Here is a 17,811-nt window from a genome sequence, read left to right as displayed (position 1 = left end):
GTGGACAGAAGATCTTGCTCTCTGTCTGTCCCCCTCTCTGTACGTCTGACTTTCCAATAAAAGTAAATACATCTTTTCTAAAAATAAAAACAAATCTCAAAGTGCACGTGTGATTCAGATCTCGGTCTCGCTGGTCCAGGCACGAGGCCAGCCGCTGTGATCAGACGGCAAAGCAGTCAGTTTGATGTTGTAAGCCACATCCAAGTCGCTGCAGTGATGGTTCAGCTGTGACACACAATGTTGTTTTAGGACAAAGGATGACACACCGGATGACTCCATTGAGTAACATGCTCAAAATGAGGAAATGACAGAAAGGAAAGTGGATTGCTGGTTGTAGCGCAGCAGAGGAGGAGTGTGAGGAAGAGGGCTGAGACAGGTGCAGGGAGGGGGTGTGGCCGCACAGGCTGCGGGCCCAGATGCCCTGCAGCACACTCAAGGTACCCAGGTCGGCAATTTCGCAGCTGGAGACACAAGCCTTGAGTTTCCTGTTTTTGTCAAAACTGCACTGAATATGCGATGACCTCCAAATAGAAGATGTTTTCTTTGGATTTCTTTTTTAAAGGTTTGTTTATTTGTATTGGAAAGTCAGATTTACAGAGAGAAGGAGAAACAAAAAAATTTTCCATCCACTGGTTCACTCCCCAAATAGCTGCCGACAGTCAGAGCTGAGCCGATCCGAAGCCAGGACACAGATGCTTCTTCCAGGTCTCCCACGCGGGTGCAGGGTCCCAAGGCTTTGGGCCGTCCTCGACTGCTTTCCCAGGCCACAAGCAGGGAGCTGGATGGGAAGTGTGGCAGTTAGAACACGAACTGGTGTCCATGTGGAATCTTGACACTTGCAAGGCAAGAATGTAGCCACTGAGCCATCGCACTGGGCCCACAAGAAGCTTCAGAGGAACAAATCCCCGGGAGGGAAGTGCTGGGGGGGCTCCTGCTCTTAACCCACCCCAAAACCATACTTCCCCACACCTCTTCCCTCACCCCGAAGCATCACTATTACTTTTTTTTCCTACTTAATACTTCTGCAAAACAATAAACATATTTTTTAAAAAGATTTATTCATTTTTATTGAAACAAGAGATCTTCAAGGAGGAGAAACAATTTTGTTAAGATGTATTTATTTTTATTGGAAAATTAGATATACAGAGAAGAGAGACATAAGGAGCTTCTGCCCACTGATTCACTCCCCAGGCAGCTGGAGCTGAGCCCATCCACAGCCAAGAACCAGGAGTTTCCTTTGGGCCGTCCTCCACTGCTTTCCCAGGCCACAAGCAGGGAGCTGGATGGGAAGCGGGGCTGCCAGGAAATGAATCAGCGCCCGTACGGGATCCCAGTGCATGCAAGGCAAGGATTTAACTGCTGAGCCATCACGCCAGGCCCTCCATGATCTTTTTTTTTTTTTTAACCAGTTTGTTTAGACCTGTGTGCTATCCCTCTGTCCAAACAGGAGAATAGCTTCTGCAAGGCCACTGTTGTGTGCGTGTCCTCCATGTCCCCATGGAAGTGGCTGCGGGTTCCTCGTGTATAGCCACACCCAAGGGGCTCCGGGCCCTCCGTGGAAACGCCTTGGTCTCCGCGTGGGACAGCGTGCATCCTTGTGCATCCTGAACTCTCCTAAGCATTCACAAAACACACACGTTGCCTCGTAACCCTGCCCTCCACACGCTGAAGCACCTGCCAGCTCCTGGTGCCGCCTAAGGAGCTCCTGCCTGCTACAGAGCAGACACCACGTTGAGGCTCAGTAACCCATGTTCTCCAAAGAGCAGCGTCAGGAAAGCGAGGGTACGCACTGCAGATGGCACTGTGAAGGTTTGGAAAAACCTATTTCTTTATTTGAAAGGCAGACAGAGTCCCCCGACGGTTGGTTCACTCCCCAAATATTCAGAGCAGCCAACAGGATGGACCACACCGAAGCCAGAAGCCTAGAATGCGATCGGAGTCTCCCACATGGGTGGCAGGGACCTAAGGACTCCAGGTGCCATCTTAGAATGTTCTGGATGCACGGAGGGTGGACACTTCAGCTGCCCTCGTAGGCACTCCCGTCTACGCTGTTTGCGGGCCACGTCCGCTGGTCTTTTCTCTGTGTTACAAAAGCCTTGGGGTGTCCCAGGGGGAGGAAGAGCTGACCTTGGCCCCAAGGAAGGGGAAGAGGTGGCTCGCAGAGAGAAACCACCAGGCCTGCAACAAAGATAAGCAAGAGCAGAGCACGCGGGGGCAGGAGATGAAGCGGGCACAGGGGAGACAGTGGCCCGGAGGCCTGGCTCACACCGCCTGGCACCGCTCGGCCGTGGTGTCCACCGTGGAGCGCGTGACCGACTTGCTGTCCCGGCTCGGGGTCTCCTCGGTCAGCACGTGGCGGAGGATGCTGGGGAGGGACTTGCTGATGCGGGTCTTCCCGGCGACCACGTAGATGACGGGGTTGATGCAGCAGTTGACGTAGGCCAGCGAGATACACAGAGAGTCTATCTTGGAGGCCGCCTTGAAGGTGGCGGAATGGGAGGGGTGCAGGGCCATGAGCGTGCCAGTCACTTGGTAAGGCAGCCAGAGGATGAAGAAGCAGGTCACCACGGTCACCACCACCTTGAGCGTCTTGGCGGAGCGTGTGGCCTTGCGACTCCAGGTCCGCAGCAGGAGGAAGGTGTAGCAAATGCTGAGCGTCAACAGTGGCAACAGGAAGCCCAGGACCAGCCGCATCATGGCCACCACCTTCTCCTTGTGCTTGCCGTCGAGCCCATAGTTCACACCACAAGACGTCTTGGGTGGAAAGTGCTCCTCCGACAGTGACCGGTACAGGAAGGAGGGGATAGTCAAGACCAAAGCCAGGGCCCAGGCCAGGCCACAGAGCAGCCAAGCTAAGCGGGCCCCTCGGAATTTCTGGCACCAGATGGGGTTGAACACCAACAAGAAGCGGTCGGCGCTGATGGTGGCCAGGAGCAGGACACTGGCATACAAGTTGAGCAAGATGAGAGAGGGCAGGATGCGACAGGCGGCCTCGCCCAAGGACCAGTGCCCGTCCCGGATGCTGGTCACGAACAAGACGGGCAGTGCCAGGCACGACAGGAGGTCGGCCACGGCCAGATTGAGGAACCAGATGGCATTGATGACTCGCTTGGCCTCCTGTGCCGTCACCCACACCACCAGGGCATTGCCTGGCACACCCACCAGGAAGACAGCTGTGTAGATGACCAAGGCTATAACATCCAGTGGGTGCCGGTGATGGGAAGGGTTAACCTTGAGGGGAGGGTCCAGGGTTCCATATTCCGGGTATTCAGTGATGTTATCCATGGCTCCTATGTGGAATAATAGTATGAGTCTCAGGTCTCACCCCACGTTCCACACCCGCGGTTTTGGCCCCAGCCACATGGCTTTCCAGCCCTCCGTCTGGCTCATGCCCCCACAGAAATAGGGGTGCTGAGGGCTGAGGTAGCTGGGGCTAAGCCCCCTAGTAAAATATCAGAATGCTTGGGGCATGTGCCTGGCCCACTTTCCACAGATCTGGGGCCGGCTCCACTCCCAGTTCCAGTTTCTGGCTAGCATGCAGCCCAAGAAGCAGCAGGTGCTGGTACCAGTAGCTGAATCCCTGCCCGCCCTCCCCCCCGCCCGCCCCCCACCGCCTCCCGGGGATGGCTGGAATGAGTTCTGGGCTCCCAGCTTGTGCCCGGTCCAGTCCTGGCCATCGTGGGCACCAGGGAGTGAAGCAGCAGATGGAAGATCTGCGTGTGCGTGTGTGTGTGTTCAATCTGTCTCTCCTTCTGAAATAAAGAGGAAAAAAAGGCAGGGACAAGAAAACAAGGGATTTTTTTTTTCAGTGTTGTCGGGGAATTCTTTACAAGTAATGCAATGACAGCTTGAGTGGTCCCTCCTAGCCACAGTCCAGCCATGATTCAGCAACACACACCAATGTGTAAATGTATATTAGTTCACAGTAAAGCAAGCATGAGGCCAGTGCCACAGTGTAGCAAGCTAAGCCTCTATCAGCCTCCTATATGGATGGCAGTTCGAATTCCAGCTGCTCCAGCTCCCTGTTGATGCACCTGGGAAAGCAGATGACGTTGGCCGAAGTGCTTGGGCCCCCACACCCACGCGGGAGACCCTTGTGGTCATCCCGTTCAGAGCTGGACTCGTATGGCACCTGTACACGCAGATGGACGGTTAGGCACTGAGCATGCCTGCCCTGCAGCGAGGTTCCGTGAGCAATGAGCAGTGCCTTGGCACACAGAAGGCCTGCAGTCACTACGCTGCGCTCTCCCCGGATGCCAGGTGCCCCAGGGGGCTCTGATCTGTGCCCCCTTGCAGCCACTCTCACCCTGGGGCCAACCAGGCAGTGGGTGTGGCTAACGCTGTGACTCTGACTGCAGGTTGGCTGAGAAGAGGAGGGAGAACATAGAAGAAGGCTCATTGCAATGGGAACAACGCGGCTGGCAGATGTCAGTTCTCTCTCTCTCTCTCTCTCTCTCTCTGCCTCACTCCCAGAAGTGAAGATGGCCACCTCCCACCGCAGGCGGCCTCTGCCAATGCCCAGCCCGGCTCCTGACCCCAGCTTCCTGCCAGCGCAGTCCCTGGGACGCAGAAGGTGACGGCTCAGGCCACTGGCTTCCCTCGACCCATGTGAGCCCCAGCCCCCGGTTCACCCTGGTCCAGCTCTGGCCGTGGGCAGCATTTAAACAAAAATGTAGCCAAAAATGGGATCGCTGTCTGCCTCACGAAGGAACAAATGAATGCAACTTAAAAGGTGAATCATTTGGATTTTAGTTGATATTTTTTTTAATATCATGCAGATTAAGAAGTGACTGGAGACTACAACGTCAGGACGCCTGGTACAGCCTGGAGCCGCGGCCAGGAACCTGGAGCAGCGGCCAGGAACGCGGAGCAGCAGCCAGGAACCTGGAGCCGCGGCCAGGAACCTGGAGCAGCAGCCAGGAAGCCAGAGCCGCGGCCAGGAACCTGGAGCAGCAGCCAGGAAGCCAGAGCCGCGGCCAGGAACCTGGAGCAGCAGCCAGGAAGCCAGAGCCGCGGCCAGGAACGCGGAGCAGCAGCCAGGAACCTGGAGCAGCAGCCAGGAAGCCAGAGCCGCGGCCAGGAACCTGGAGCAGCAGCCAGGAAGCCAGAGCCGCGGCCAGGAACGCGGAGCAGCAGCCAGGAACCTGGAGCAGCAGCCAGGAAGCCAGAGCCGCGGCCAGGAACCTGGAGCAGCAGCCAGGAAGCCAGAGCCGTGGCCAGGAACCTGGAGCAGCAGCCAGGAAGCCAGAGCCGTGGCCAGGAACCTGGAGCAGGAAATACAACTTCACTGTAATAGGTGTTGTTGGGCCCCTCGAATGGTCTGCGGCCTGGACAACAGCACTGGACCTGACGCTGAGCTTCCTATGTCTGGGCCAAGCTCCTGCAATTGCACCTGCTGGCTCTTGGGAACTTCCTCTCAGCTCAGGTAGTCAGAGGTGGGTGGAGGGCCTGGGGGCATGTTGGAGCTCTGATAGACCTGGATAGAAGGGAGAGAGAGATGGCTGGCTGGATGGATGGCTGGATGGATGGGCAGATGATGGATGAATAGGTGATACATTATAGATGACAAATAGCTAGATATGGATGGATGGCCAATAGACGGAGATGGATGATACAGGGTTGGATAAATGAACTGTAAATGAAATTGTATTGGTGATAAAAAAACTAAAATAAAAAAAAATCGTACGGATGATAGATACTAGATGGATGGCTGGGATATAGACAGATGGTTGGGTTCACAGCGGGATGGATGGTTGATGGATTGGTGCCTTCATCCATCGGCGGAGGAGAGGTGGCTGGACAGGTGACAGTAGGTCATAAACAGATGGGTGAGTGGCTGGGTGGGGGGATGAGTGGCTGGGTGGGGGGATGAGTGGCTGGGTGGGGGGAGGTGGTCGGATAATGGTGGGGACTCTGGGTAAAATGCCGATAAGAACGTTCGGTTTTATTCCTGCATTTTCTGCATGCTTGAAAATCAGCCACACCGGAAAGTTGAAGCATCTGGAATCCTTCCACCAGCAGGCCTGACAGAGCTCAGCCCAAAGGGCCAAGGAAGGGGCACAGGTGGTACAGAGCTGCAGGCTGGTAGGACGCACCCCGATTCGGGAGGCCCCGTGGCGGGGCAGAGGCCCAAGCCCTTGGCCCGTCCTCCACAGCCTTCCCAAGTGCACTAGCAGGGAGCTGGATCGGAAGTGGGAGCAGCAAACATCCTATATGGGATGCCAGCACCACAGCCAGAGGCTTTACCCACTGTGCCACAGTGCCAGCCTGCAATCCCAGCCTTTGCCTCTGCGGGTTTGTTTCCCAAAAGTGCCGTGACTCAGAGCACCCCCTCCTTGTGCGTGAGTCACTCCCTCATCAGCTGATGGCCCCTCTTCCCCTCTGCTGTGAAGTCACTGGGGCCTCTCCCTGCCCTGACCTCACCGGGTCCCAGGGAAGATGCTGACTAGAACACGCTGCGGCTTCTGGGCCCTTCCCAGTGCCAACAGCTCAGCAAATCCCCTGAAACTGGAAATCACCCAGGCATCCAGGGAGAGGGCAGTGGCTGCGCTAACCGTGGCCCACTACCCATGCTAGGCGGCTTGCAGAGAGAAGGAGGAAGCTGCAGCTGTCGGGGCTGGTGGAGGGACTTCCAAACTTCGGCTAGTCCTCACCCTGCGCAGGGAGAGACCCCGGCTAACGCTTCCCGCCACCTCTGTATGCGCCTGTGTGCGTGTGAGCCTGGGAGTGTAGGCACACGCAGCCTAGTTCCAAAACTTCATGATGCTATTTGTCCCCCAGCCAGAGGGAAGTGGGAGAGGCAGGGCCTCGGCCAGGACAGCTGGGGCCCCCATGCACTTCTGTTGTTCTTGGATCCAAAGCTGTGGCAGTTAGTGACTCACAGAAAAGGGTGTGGAATAAAACAGTCAGCCCTCTGCGCCAAAGCGTCCACATGCCTGCCAATGGGCAGAGGAGACAGCATGGGATGGCGAAGGTTCTTGGGCCCGTACCTGCGTGGAGACCCAGAGGAGGCTACTGGCTCCTGCCTGTGGATCGGCTTAGCTCTGGCTGTTGGCGCCACTAGAGGGGTGAACCAGCGGACAGAAGAATTCTCTCTGTCTCTCGATAACTCTGCCTTTCACCTGGAAATAAAATAAATATTTTTTTAAAAATAAGTATTATTAAAAAAGTATCACTTGGGTTTTAAGCTTTTTTGGCACTAAAATGAATATTATCTTTTCATGGCATTTCCAGATCTGGGCTGCTGTTGGCAAGGGTGTGGAAAGCTGGCTCAGCGCCCAGAGGTTCCCAGCAGGAGCACGGGAACTCACCCTGATCTCCCGCGTGGATGGCAGGAGCCAGGCCCACTGGCTCCCAGCAGCCACCCAGCAGCCACCCAGCAGCAAGCCAGAGTTGGGCGATGGAGCTGGGGAAGGCAGATCAGGTTTACGAAGCAAGAAAAAACAAGGCAGACAGATTTTCCAGCCATTGCTTCACTCCCCAGGTGGTCACAATGGCCAGAGCTGAGCTACTCCGAAGCCAGGAGCCAGGAAATTCTTCTGGATCTCCCATGCAGATGCAGGGTCCCAAGGCTTTGGGCTGTCCTTCCCTGCTTTCCCAGACTACAAGCAGGGAGCTGGATGGGAAGCGGGGCCGCCGGGATTAGAACCGGCACCCAAATGGAATCCAGGTGCTTTGCAAGGGGAGGATTTAAGCATTGAACATGAACCTTTTTGCAGGGTTTTGGTATTGACTCCCCTACCACCCCCTCCCCATCACAGTCCACAAGGAGAGAGAGCTCAGCAAGTCCAGCCTGGCACGTGGCCTCCAACAGCGCTTCCTGTGAGGTGCCCTCTGGCCATCTGACCCAAGGCGGCAACCCCCAACGGCCACAGGTGCCTTCGGAGCCAGCACACCCGCAGATTCCAACGCTCGGTATTTTGTACTGATGGAAGTTGATGTGGCCACCTGGCACCAGCGGCCACCGCAATGGGCAGTCCACACTGAGGCCTCCAAGGGGACCCTGAGTGGCCCGGCCAGGCTCCAGGGGCATCTCATGGGCAGATGCTGGTGTGCTGGTTTCCCACCAACTGCCTCCCTTGCGCCCCTCTGGCTCCAGCAACCCTGTCCCCCACTCCTCGCCACTGGCTCCAGCAGCTTTGTCACCCCCCCATTGGCTCCAGCAGTTTTGTCACCCCCCCATTGGCTCCAGCAGCCTTGTCACCCCCCCATTGGCTCCAGCAGCTTTGTCACCCCCCCATTGGCTCCAGCAGCCCTGTCCCCCAAGACCTAAGGCTGGGTGGGAGTGACACGGAGGAGGAGTTGGGGAGGATGAGGAAGAGGCCTGGTTGTCCTCAGCCAGAAGGCTGAATGGTAAGTACGGAAGCCCCTCCCCTTCCTGGACTTTCCGCTGTCTACTGGCCTTGGCCGTGGTGGCAACTATGGACCCAGATGACAGGTGCCCCGCCCAGGCGACACACAAAGAGACACACAGAGATCTTTCAAGCTGCTGGCTCACTCCCCAAACACCTGCAGGGGCCGGGGCTGGCACCCACCATGGTAGGTCAGGTCTGAAACCAAGAGCCAGCCAGGCGCCCCATCGGGTCTCCCAGCTGACTGTCAGGGGTCCAGCCACGTGAGCCATGGCTGTCTCCCAGGAATGCGTCGGCAGGGAGCCGGAGTCGTGAGCAAGGTGCTGACTCAAAGCCAGGGCCTCAGATATGAGACAAAGCTGTCCCGAGCCATCGTCACTGACAAGATCCGCTGGGTCGCAGGGCCTGGGCTCCTGGCCCCTATAGAACTGGGCGCAAAGAGACGCAATAACGCTTGGAAGATACGTTCGATGTGGTCTCTCCAGAAACACCGGCATAGCTGGGACAATGTCCTGTGAACCTCACCGAGGGGCCTGTCTGCCGTCCCCACCTCATCAGGGTCCACCTGGTGCCCTCCACCGTCTGCAGCAGGCAGCCCGGAAAAGGGCCCTGAGGGCCAGACAAAGCCATCGCCTGCGGAGCCAGCATCCCAAAAAGACGCCGGTTAGCATCCCGGCTGCTCCACTTCCGATCCAGCGCCTTGCTACCGTGCCTGGGAAGGCAGCGAAGGATGGCCCAAGTGCTTGGGTCCCAGCACCTATGCGGGAGACCCAGATGAAGCACCTGCTTCTTGGCTTCCAACGGGCCCAGCTCCAGCTGTTACAACCATCTGGGGAGTGAGCCAGTGGATGGAAGATCCTCTCTAAATTTCCGAAAAGATAAATCTTATAAAATAAAAACCCCAACCCTTATCCAGACAAGTTTAACCCTCCTGTTTTCAGTCCCTCCTTATGTCCATCCTCCCCTAAAATGAAGTTTTCTCTAACTAGCCTCCTCTCTGTCTTCTTTGAACCCTAAAGTCCTAAACGTAACAGGAGCCACCGCGCCAAGCACCTGCCTCGAATATCATCGCCCTTCCTGTTTCTGAGCTCACTAAAGAAGCCACAGGACCATGACAGAGCACGAGGGCTGGACAGGCACCCGACTCAGGTTCTGTTCTCGAATCTTCTCAATCTTTGACAGGAGAAGTCTGTACACATTGATAAGCAAGGAGACCTTATCCTTCTTATTGCGATGTCAGCAGCGGAGTTTCTATCTGCTGGCTCACTCCCCACATGCTGTGGCAGACAGCTGGGACAAGGTCAGGCTGACGCCAGCAGAACTCCAGCTAGGCTTCCCTGTGTAGGGCAGGGCCCCAGCCCTGCAGCCCTCACAGCTGCCTGCCAGGGTGTGCCTGGAGCTTCCATGGCAGCTGAGCCTAGCTGGCATGGGGACCCTCTTAGCCACTAACACATTTTTCAAACTCAAAGGAGCCAGCTTTCTGGTCCTGAAAGTTAAGCCGCCACGGGCAGTATTGGCATCCTGCTTGAGTACTGGTTCAAGTCCCGGCTGCTCCAGTTCCCATGGAGATAGCATTCCAGGCTCCCGGCTTCTACCTGCCCCAGCCCTGGCTGCTGTGGGTATGCAGGAGTGACCCAGCAGACGGACGATCCATCCACCTGTCCCTCCCTCTCCTCTCTCTACCTTTCCTAGAAAAAGCTAGATACAAAGAGAGGTCTCCAGTCCTTTGCTCCCATGCTGGCAGAGACGTGGAGCATGGCGCTGTGGTGCAGGTGAGGGGACCCGCGGCACGGACAGACCTTGGCAGGGGCCCAGACCTCCAACTTGGCATTTGCAATTCTGGAAACGCAGACTGCTCAAGCCCAAGGCGTGAACAGGAAGAGCGGCAATGAAGACAAAATTCTGGGAACCACCCCAGGCTCCCCTGAGCGGGGCTGGGGGTCAGACCTCCCCTGGGGACAGCAGGTCTGACCAGCAGCAGGGCCCGCCTGATGGCGTGGTGAGTCAACCCGCTGCTTGCAACACCCCCAGCCTAGGAGGGAGTGTGGAGGAACTGGCTCAGGCTGGGCCGCTCCAGTTCTCAGGCGAGATTGCAGGGCTTGAACCCCAGGGGTGCTCCTGGCTCCTGGCTTCAGCCTGGCCCAGCTCTGGCAGCTGTGGGTGTTTGAGGGAATGAACCAACAGATGGAAGATTCTGTCTCTCTCCCCTTCTCTCCTGTTCTCTCTGTCTCTCTCTTTCCATCTCTCTCTCTCTTCCCCTTCCTCTCTCCTTTCTTCCTCTTTCCCTCTCTCTCCTTCTGTCTCTCTCTCCATATTACTCTAACTTTCAAGTGCACAGAAATGAAAAATAATCATTTACATATTTTAAAATAAAAATTAAGAAAACAAAAGGTGAAGGCAGGTCCCCCCACAAGCTCCTGCCCACGCCGCCCCTAAGCAACTTTAGACAACCGCAGGAAGGATCTGCCACAGAGAGATGCCCCGGCTTGCCTCTGGGGACCAGGGCACCGGGCCCAGGCTGGGCAGCGCTGAGCACTCTTGCCTATTTTGGGAAATGGCTTAGTAAAAAAAAATCCAAGCTGATCCCGGCACGAGGGCTCCGTGCCTACAGCCTCATCTTGCAACTGCTGGGATCCTATGCAGGCACCGGTTCGAATCCTGGCAGCCCCACTTCCCATCCAGCTCCCTGCTTGTGGCCTGGGAAAGCAGTCAAGGACAGCCCCAAAGCCTTGGGACTCTGCACTCGTGTGGGAGACCCGGACGAAGCTCCTGGCTCCTGGCTTCGGATCGGCTCAGTTCTTGCCACTGTGGCCATTTGGGGAGTGAAGCAGTGGATGGAAGATCTTTGTCTCTCTCCTGTATCAGATTTTCCAATAAAAATAAATTAATCTTAAGAAAAAAAAAATCAAAGTGATGCCTGGCTGGCTGTGCTGCGCAAGTCAACCTTGCTCAAGTGAGACCTGGCAGGGGAGGGAGGAAAGCAGGATGAAGCAACATCCCTGGTCCAGCCCCTCTTCCTTCCCACTGCTCCTCCGCCAGCCAGCCCGCGATGTTTCCTCTTTCTCGAAGATGAGGAAGGCAGGGACCCACGGCTGAGCAGGTGCTGAGAGCAGGTGCAGGGGTCCCGGCCGGGACAGGGGGCCCACGCGGGCTCAGCAGGGCTGGTTTTTCCTTATCCCCCAGGTGGGACCAGGCCATCTGCTGGGCCTCAGCTTTCCCACCCTGATTCAGAACACCTCCACAGAGTCAGGGGAGGGAAGTGGCTTTGGTGGTCCCCCAGCCTTCCCCCAGCTCGGTCTCTGCCATCTGCCACTGCGGTCCCCACTGGCCCAGGAGTTTCCTCCCTAGGGAAACCCCTCAACGGCCCAGCACCACCTCCGGAGGGCGAGGAGGCAGGGAGACACTGTGGCTCCCCCAGACCCAGGGTGAGCTTTTCCTTAGCCTCCCCCCAGCTCCGGGGGCCGGGGTGACGCTCTCACATGGGGACAGAGAAAGGAGGGCCAAGCAGGAGACAGCATGAAGAGGGTCTCTAACCCCACACCCCAAATCACCCAAACTCACCACTCGTGGGCTCTCTGGGGCTCCCCGAAGGCCGAGACGCCTCCTGCCCAGGTGGGTGGTGATCTGTCAAGACCCAAGGGAAGGTGCCCGGAGGAAATGACCATTCATGACCGTCGGGGCTCTCATTGGCCAAGCCTCCGGACACCCAAGCTGGACACCCTGGCAAAGGCACACCCCAAGACACCCTGAGCCCTCCTCCTGGACTCAGGAGGGCGGAGCCAGGGCGGAGCCTGCCCCTGCCCGGGCTCAGCCCAGCCTCGGTTTCCCCAGTTGAAGCTGATTCTTTCCTTCTGGAAGCCCAGCTTGTAGAGACAGGCTCAGCGGCTCTGTTGGAATCAGGAGAAGGGCGGGAGTCTCAGACCCCAGCTGGTTCCCCTAGCGGGTGGCAGGGGCAGCGCTGGGGTATATTTTGCTGTTAAAGCTTCCCTCTAGTGGTCAGCAAGGTGGCATAGCAGGGAAAACCACTGGCTGTGGACGCTGGTTCATGTCCCAGCTACTCCACTTCCCATCCAGCTCCCTGCTTATGGCCTAGGAAAGCCGTCGAAGACGGCCCAGAGCTTTGGGACCCTGCACCCGCGTGGGAGACCTGGAGAAGGTTCCTGGCTCCTGGCTTCGGATCGGCATAGCACTAGCCATTGTGGTCGCTTGGGGAGTGAATCATTGGACAGAAGATCTTCCTCTCTGTCTCTCCTGCTCTCTTTCCAATAAAAATAAATGAATCTTTGAAAAAAATACTCAAGCAATACCCTGAGAGCCTTCTTTTGCACGCTGGGTTTTCCAAGGTGACATCAGTGGACATTCCATGCCCAGTTTGGGGGTGATTGCAGTTTGGCAGCTGGGAGCATCCCCCTCCCCTCAGTCCCCCAACCCCGCCCATCGCAGAAAAGGGCAGAGGGAAGTTGGAAGCATTTGTCCTGCCCTGTTCAGTAGTCCACACTCTCAGTAGTCTTCATGGGCATACATTCCTGTCAACTACGCAAACAATATTAAAAAAAAAATTAATAAAAACTTCAGGTGCAAAAGGATCCACAGTGAACAACAGAGACTCAGCTGGAGACTACTATATTTTTAGATTTATGCAAAAGGCAGAGTGACAGAGAGATCTCTCGTCCATTGGTTCACTCCCCCAGTGGCCACAACAGCGGCGGCTGGACAAGCCAGGAGCCGGCAACTCTGTCCGGGTCTCCCACGTGAGTGCCGGGGCCCAAGCACCCCAGCCGGTCCCTGCTGCCTTCCTAGGCACTTCAGCGGCAGGTGGATCAGAAGTGGAGCAGCCAGGACTTGAACCGGCCACCACAGAGGATGCTGCCGAGGGCGCAGCTCCCAGGCAGCCCCCAGGTCACAGGCAAGGCCATTCTCTCATAACCGCAGTGCTGAGCTAAGCCTAGGTAATCTAGTGCAACACCATTGCCCAATGCGTGATCCAAACTGGCTTCAAAAAAAACTTATGTTTTTGGAAAGGCAGATTTACAGAGAGAAGGAGATACACAGAGAAAGATCTCCCATCTGCTGCTTCACTCCCTAAGTGTCTGCAAGGGCCGGGACTAGGTCAGACAGGAGCCAGGGGCTTCGTCTGGGTCTCTCACGTAGCTGGCAGGGACCCAGGCACAGGGCCCATCCTCTGTTGCCTCCAGGCACATTAGCAGGGAGCTGGGTGGGAAGTGGAGCAGCCGGGATTCAAACCAGTGTCCATATGGGATGCCAACGCTGAGCTACAGCCTGAGCACAGTACACTGCAGCACCAGTCCTAAAAAAAAAAAAAGTTTTGTGGATGACTTTATTATTATTATTATTATTATTATTATTATTATTATTATTATTTTATGAAGCAGCTCCACAGGCTCTGGGATTTCCTTACACCTTCCCCAAAGCCCCTCCCCTCCCACTGGTCTCCCCCGTATCATTACAGTAGTACAGTTTTTCACAAACAGCCATCATTCTGGTATTTTAAGCGTGTCCTGACACTGCGGGCATGGACAATGGCAGAGAGTCCAGCATCCTGTGGGCAAGATCTCTGTAATAGGGCCTGGCGCGGTGGCGCAAGTGGTTAAAGGTCCTCGCCTTGCACCCCCGGGATCCCATATGGGCGCCGGTTCTAATCCCGGCAGCCCCGCTTCCCTTCCAGCTCCCTGTCTGTGGCCTGGGAAAGCAGTCGAGGACGGCCCAAAGCTTTGGGACCCTGCACCCGCGTGGGAGACCCGGAAGAGGCTCCTGGCTTCGGATCGGCATAGTATCGCCCGTTGCGCTCACTTGGGGAGTGAACCATCGGACGGAAGATCTTCCTCTCTGTCTCTCCTCTCTGTATATCCGCCTTTCCAATGAAAAAAAAAATATAATAAAAAAATAAATCTTTAAAAAAAAAAAGATCTCTGTAATAGTTGGTAGTCACTTTTGGAAGCAGAGATGCATACTGCACTGCATCCTCACGTCTGGATAGGACAGTCTCCATTACACAGTTACTGTACATCCGCTTCAATGAAAAGCCACAAGACAAAATCAGCAACAGCCAGAAAAATTGAAATTTGCAATGTCGTGAAGTTAAACAACATGCTAAAGAATGACTAATGTGTGTCGCTGAAGAAACGAAAAAGAAAATCAAGAACCTTCTTGAAGAAAACGTTGCTACTGTCAGTCAGTAAAGAACTGAGTGACAAGGGCCCAGCACAATAGCCTAGCAGTTAAGGTCCTCGTCGTGAATGCGCCCGGGATCCCATATGAGCGCCGGTTCGGTTCTAATCCTGGCTAGCCCCGCTTCCCCTCCAGCTCCCTGCTTGTGGCCTGGGAAAGCAGTCGAAGATGGCCCAAAGCCTGGGGACCCTGCACCTGCATGGGGAACCCGGAAGAGGCTCCTGGCTCCTGGCTCCTGGCTTCAGATTGGCACAGCTCCAGCCGTTGAGCTCACTTGGGCAGTGAGCCATCAGACAGAAGATCTTCCTCTCTGTCTCTCCTCTCTGTATATCTGCCTTTCCAATAAAAATAAATAAATCTTTTAAAAAAATTGAATGACGAAAAAAAGTAAAAACAAAAACATTGAAATCCGTGAGACATCATCTCCGCTGATCTTTGTTGATGAGATACGGGCAACAGATAGACAGCTTTGCTTTTTGGTCCATAATTCAATAAGTCTTTTGAAAAGACGCCCACCGCAGAGGGCCTGGGTGTGATATCTGACTCTGATTCCAGCTTCCCGCCTGCACGCACGTTGGCAAGCAGCAGGGGATGGCCCTGGGCTCCTGCCACCCAGGTGGAGTTCGGCCAGGGCGGCCAGGGACAGTGACCCAGCCGGAGTTTGGCCAGGGTGGTCAGGGCGGCCAGAGACAGTGACCCAGCAGGGCCCAGCTCTCAGCCACCTGCTGAACCAAGAGGAGCATCCTGCGTTAAAGTACACACGCGCCCTCCAGTGGGAGGAACGGGTATTGCTACTGAGGGATCTGCAGGGGGTCGGGGCAAATTCTGGAATTGCAGTCCAGACACAGAGAGTCGCTTCAGGGGACTTCCTGTCTTTTTTTTTAATCTACATATTTGAAAGGCAAGGCTGGAGTCGGCACAGCGGCACGTACCAAGCTGATCCTTTGCAATTTTTTGGATAATTTTTCTCTTGATTTTTTAAAAAAGATTTATTTATTTTTATTGGAAAGTCAGATATACAGAGAGGAGGAAAGACAGAGAGGAAGATCTTCCGTCTGATGGTTCACTCCCCAAGCAACGGCCAGTGCTGTGCCGATCCAAAGCCAGGAGCCAGGAACCTTCTCCAGGTCTCCCACGCGGGTGCAGGGTCCCAAGGTTTTGAGCCATCCTCCACTGCTTTCCCAGGCCACCAGCAGGGAGCTGGATGGGAAGTGGAGCTGCCAGGATTAGAACCGGTGCCAACATGGAATCCTGGCGCTTCAAAGGCGAGGACTTTAACCACTACGCTATTGTGCCAAGCTCTGATCCTCTGCATTGTATCGCCAGTGTCTCATACGATCTTTCATGTCCCAGCTGTTCCACTTCTGATCCAGCCCTCTGCTGTGGCTTGGGAAAGTGGCAGAGGGTGGCCCAGATGCTTGGGCTCCTGCACCTGTGTGGGAGACCTGGAGGAAGCTGCGGACTCCTGGTTTCAGATCAGCTCAGCTCTGGCTATTGCAGCCATTTAAACCAGGAGATGATAGATTTGTCTGTATAACTCTGACTTTTTCTTTCAAGTTAAATAAATAATTTTTAAAAATGAAAGCCAGGGGCCCGGCACAGTGGCACAAGTGGTTAAAGGTCCTCGCTTCGGATCGGCATAGTATCGGCCCGTTGCACTCACTTGGGGAGTGAATCATCGGACGGAAGATCTTCCTCTCTGTCTCTCCTCTCTGTATATCCGCCTTTCCAATGAAAAAATAATAAAAATAAATCTTAAAAAAAAAAATGAAAGCCAGGTTCCAGCACGGTAGCCTAATGAAGGTTCTCACCTTCCATGTGCCGGGATCCCATATGGGCGCTGCTTCGTGTCCTGGTGGCCCCCAGCAGCCCCGCTTCCCCTCCAGCTTCCTGCCTGTGGCCTGGGAAAGCAGTCGAGGACGGCCCAAGGCCTTGGGACCCTGCACCCCCGTGGGAGACCCAGAAGAGGCTCCTGGCTCCTGGCTTCAGTTTGGCTCAGTTCTGGCCGTTGCAGCCACTTGGGAAGTCAATCGATGGACAGATCTTCTCTGTCTCTCCTCCTTTTGTATATCTGACTTTCCAATAAAAATAAATAAATCTTTAAAAACTGAAAGGCAGTTTTAAAGAGAGAGGGGGGAAGAGGCAGAACGATATCTTCCGACCATTGGTTCACTCTCCAAGTGACCGCGATGGCCAGAGTGGGCAGAGCTGAAGCCGGGAGCTTCTCCTGCTCTCCCGCGCGGGTGCAGGGTCCCAAGGCTTTGGGTCGTCCTCGACTGCCTTCCCAGGCCACAGGCAGGGAGCTGGAGGGGAAGCAGAGCAGCTGGGACATGAACCAGCGTCCATGTGTGACCCCGGGGCCTGCAGCGGCCCAGTCCCAGTGTGGGACAGTCGCCTCCCACGGTGGTGTCCCTGGGAGGAATCTGAGCCCTGCTTCTCATTCAGCTTCCTGCTGATGGGCACCGCCCCCCGAGGTGACAGAGGATGGCTGAAGCACTGGGGCCCCTGCCGCCCACCTGGGATACCTGGGTGCAACTCTAGGGTCCAGGCTTCCCCCTGACCCGGCTCTGGCTATTGAGGAGCGAACCAACAAGCAAACGGAAGAGGTTGAGCCAGTTTAGGAAGGCAGCAGCCCCGGCATTCATCCGGCTCTCCCAGGCGGGCTGCAGGGGCCCAGGCCCTCGGCCACCCTCGGCTGCCCTGCCAGGTGCATGGGAAGCGGTGCAGCCGGGATCCCGCAGGGGAAGGCGGCTGTGCGTGCAGGTGCCGTGAAAGTGAGAGCCATCCTGGAGAGAGCCGCTTCCCACAGTCTTTAAATAAACGTTGAATAATGAGGCTGAATCAGGGTTTGGCCGCACGCCAGGCGCCAGGCCTGCGGTCCCTGAGCCAGAGTCCTGGAGGCCGCCCTGCGAGCCACAACTGCTCCAATTTTAGTCAAGTGCTGCTGAGACCGCCCCGGGTTGCATAACGCTCCCGGGGGGCGGGCAGAGCCGGCGCTCTCACCCCACCCCGCACAGACACGCGTGTTTTATTTTGCTGGTTAAATGTTCAAGGCAGAGATGAGAGGCAGGTCGGAGGCGCTCCGTGCTTTGCCATTATGTGACACTGGGGCAGAACGGCCCCGAACTGCCAGTATCTGGGGAGTGAACAAGTGGATGGAAGATCTTCCTCTCTGTCTCTCCTCCTCCGTGTAAATCTGCCTTTCCAATTAAAATAACTTTAAAAATTCCCAAGTTGTACGGTGTCGCCTCAGCGCAGCTCCTCGCTGCCC

At 55.8% G+C, this 17,811-nt stretch overlaps 1 protein-coding gene across 2 annotated transcripts; it reads right to left on the bottom strand.

Moving 5' to 3' along the window:
- Positions 1 to 2,167: 2,167 nt before the first annotated feature.
- On the bottom strand, positions 2,168 to 12,047 carry C5AR1 (complement C5a receptor 1). 2 transcript variants are annotated; one of them, XM_040977873.1, is made up of 2 exons: positions 11,913 to 12,047; positions 2,168 to 3,292 (listed from the first exon to the last, which is right to left on the bottom strand). In XM_040977873.1, exon 2 carries the CDS (start codon positions 3,283 to 3,285, stop codon positions 2,263 to 2,265), a length of 1,023 nt encoding a protein of 340 aa, XP_040833807.1. In that variant the 5' UTR covers positions 3,286 to 3,292; positions 11,913 to 12,047; the 3' UTR covers positions 2,168 to 2,262. The 2 variants fall into 2 exon arrangements, with proteins under 2 accessions (XP_040833807.1, XP_040833806.1); XM_040977872.1 differs by lacking the exon at positions 11,913 to 12,047 and adding an exon at positions 6,990 to 7,017.
- Positions 12,048 to 17,811: the final 5,764 nt, after the last annotated feature.

The sequence above is a fragment of the Ochotona curzoniae genome, unplaced genomic scaffold (genome assembly GCF_017591425.1).
Source record: "Ochotona curzoniae isolate NIBS_2020 unplaced genomic scaffold, NIBS_Ocur_1.0 contig_2861, whole genome shotgun sequence".
NCBI classification, from domain to species: Eukaryota; Metazoa; Chordata; class Mammalia; order Lagomorpha; family Ochotonidae; genus Ochotona; species Ochotona curzoniae.
This window is presented reverse-complemented; position numbering and strand designations above follow the sequence as displayed.

Bases quoted from the DNA above. Each gene is read 5' to 3' on its own strand.
- C5AR1 (XM_040977873.1), bottom strand. From the start codon at position 3,285: ATGGATAACATCACTGAATACCCGGAATATGGAACCCTGGACCCTCCC.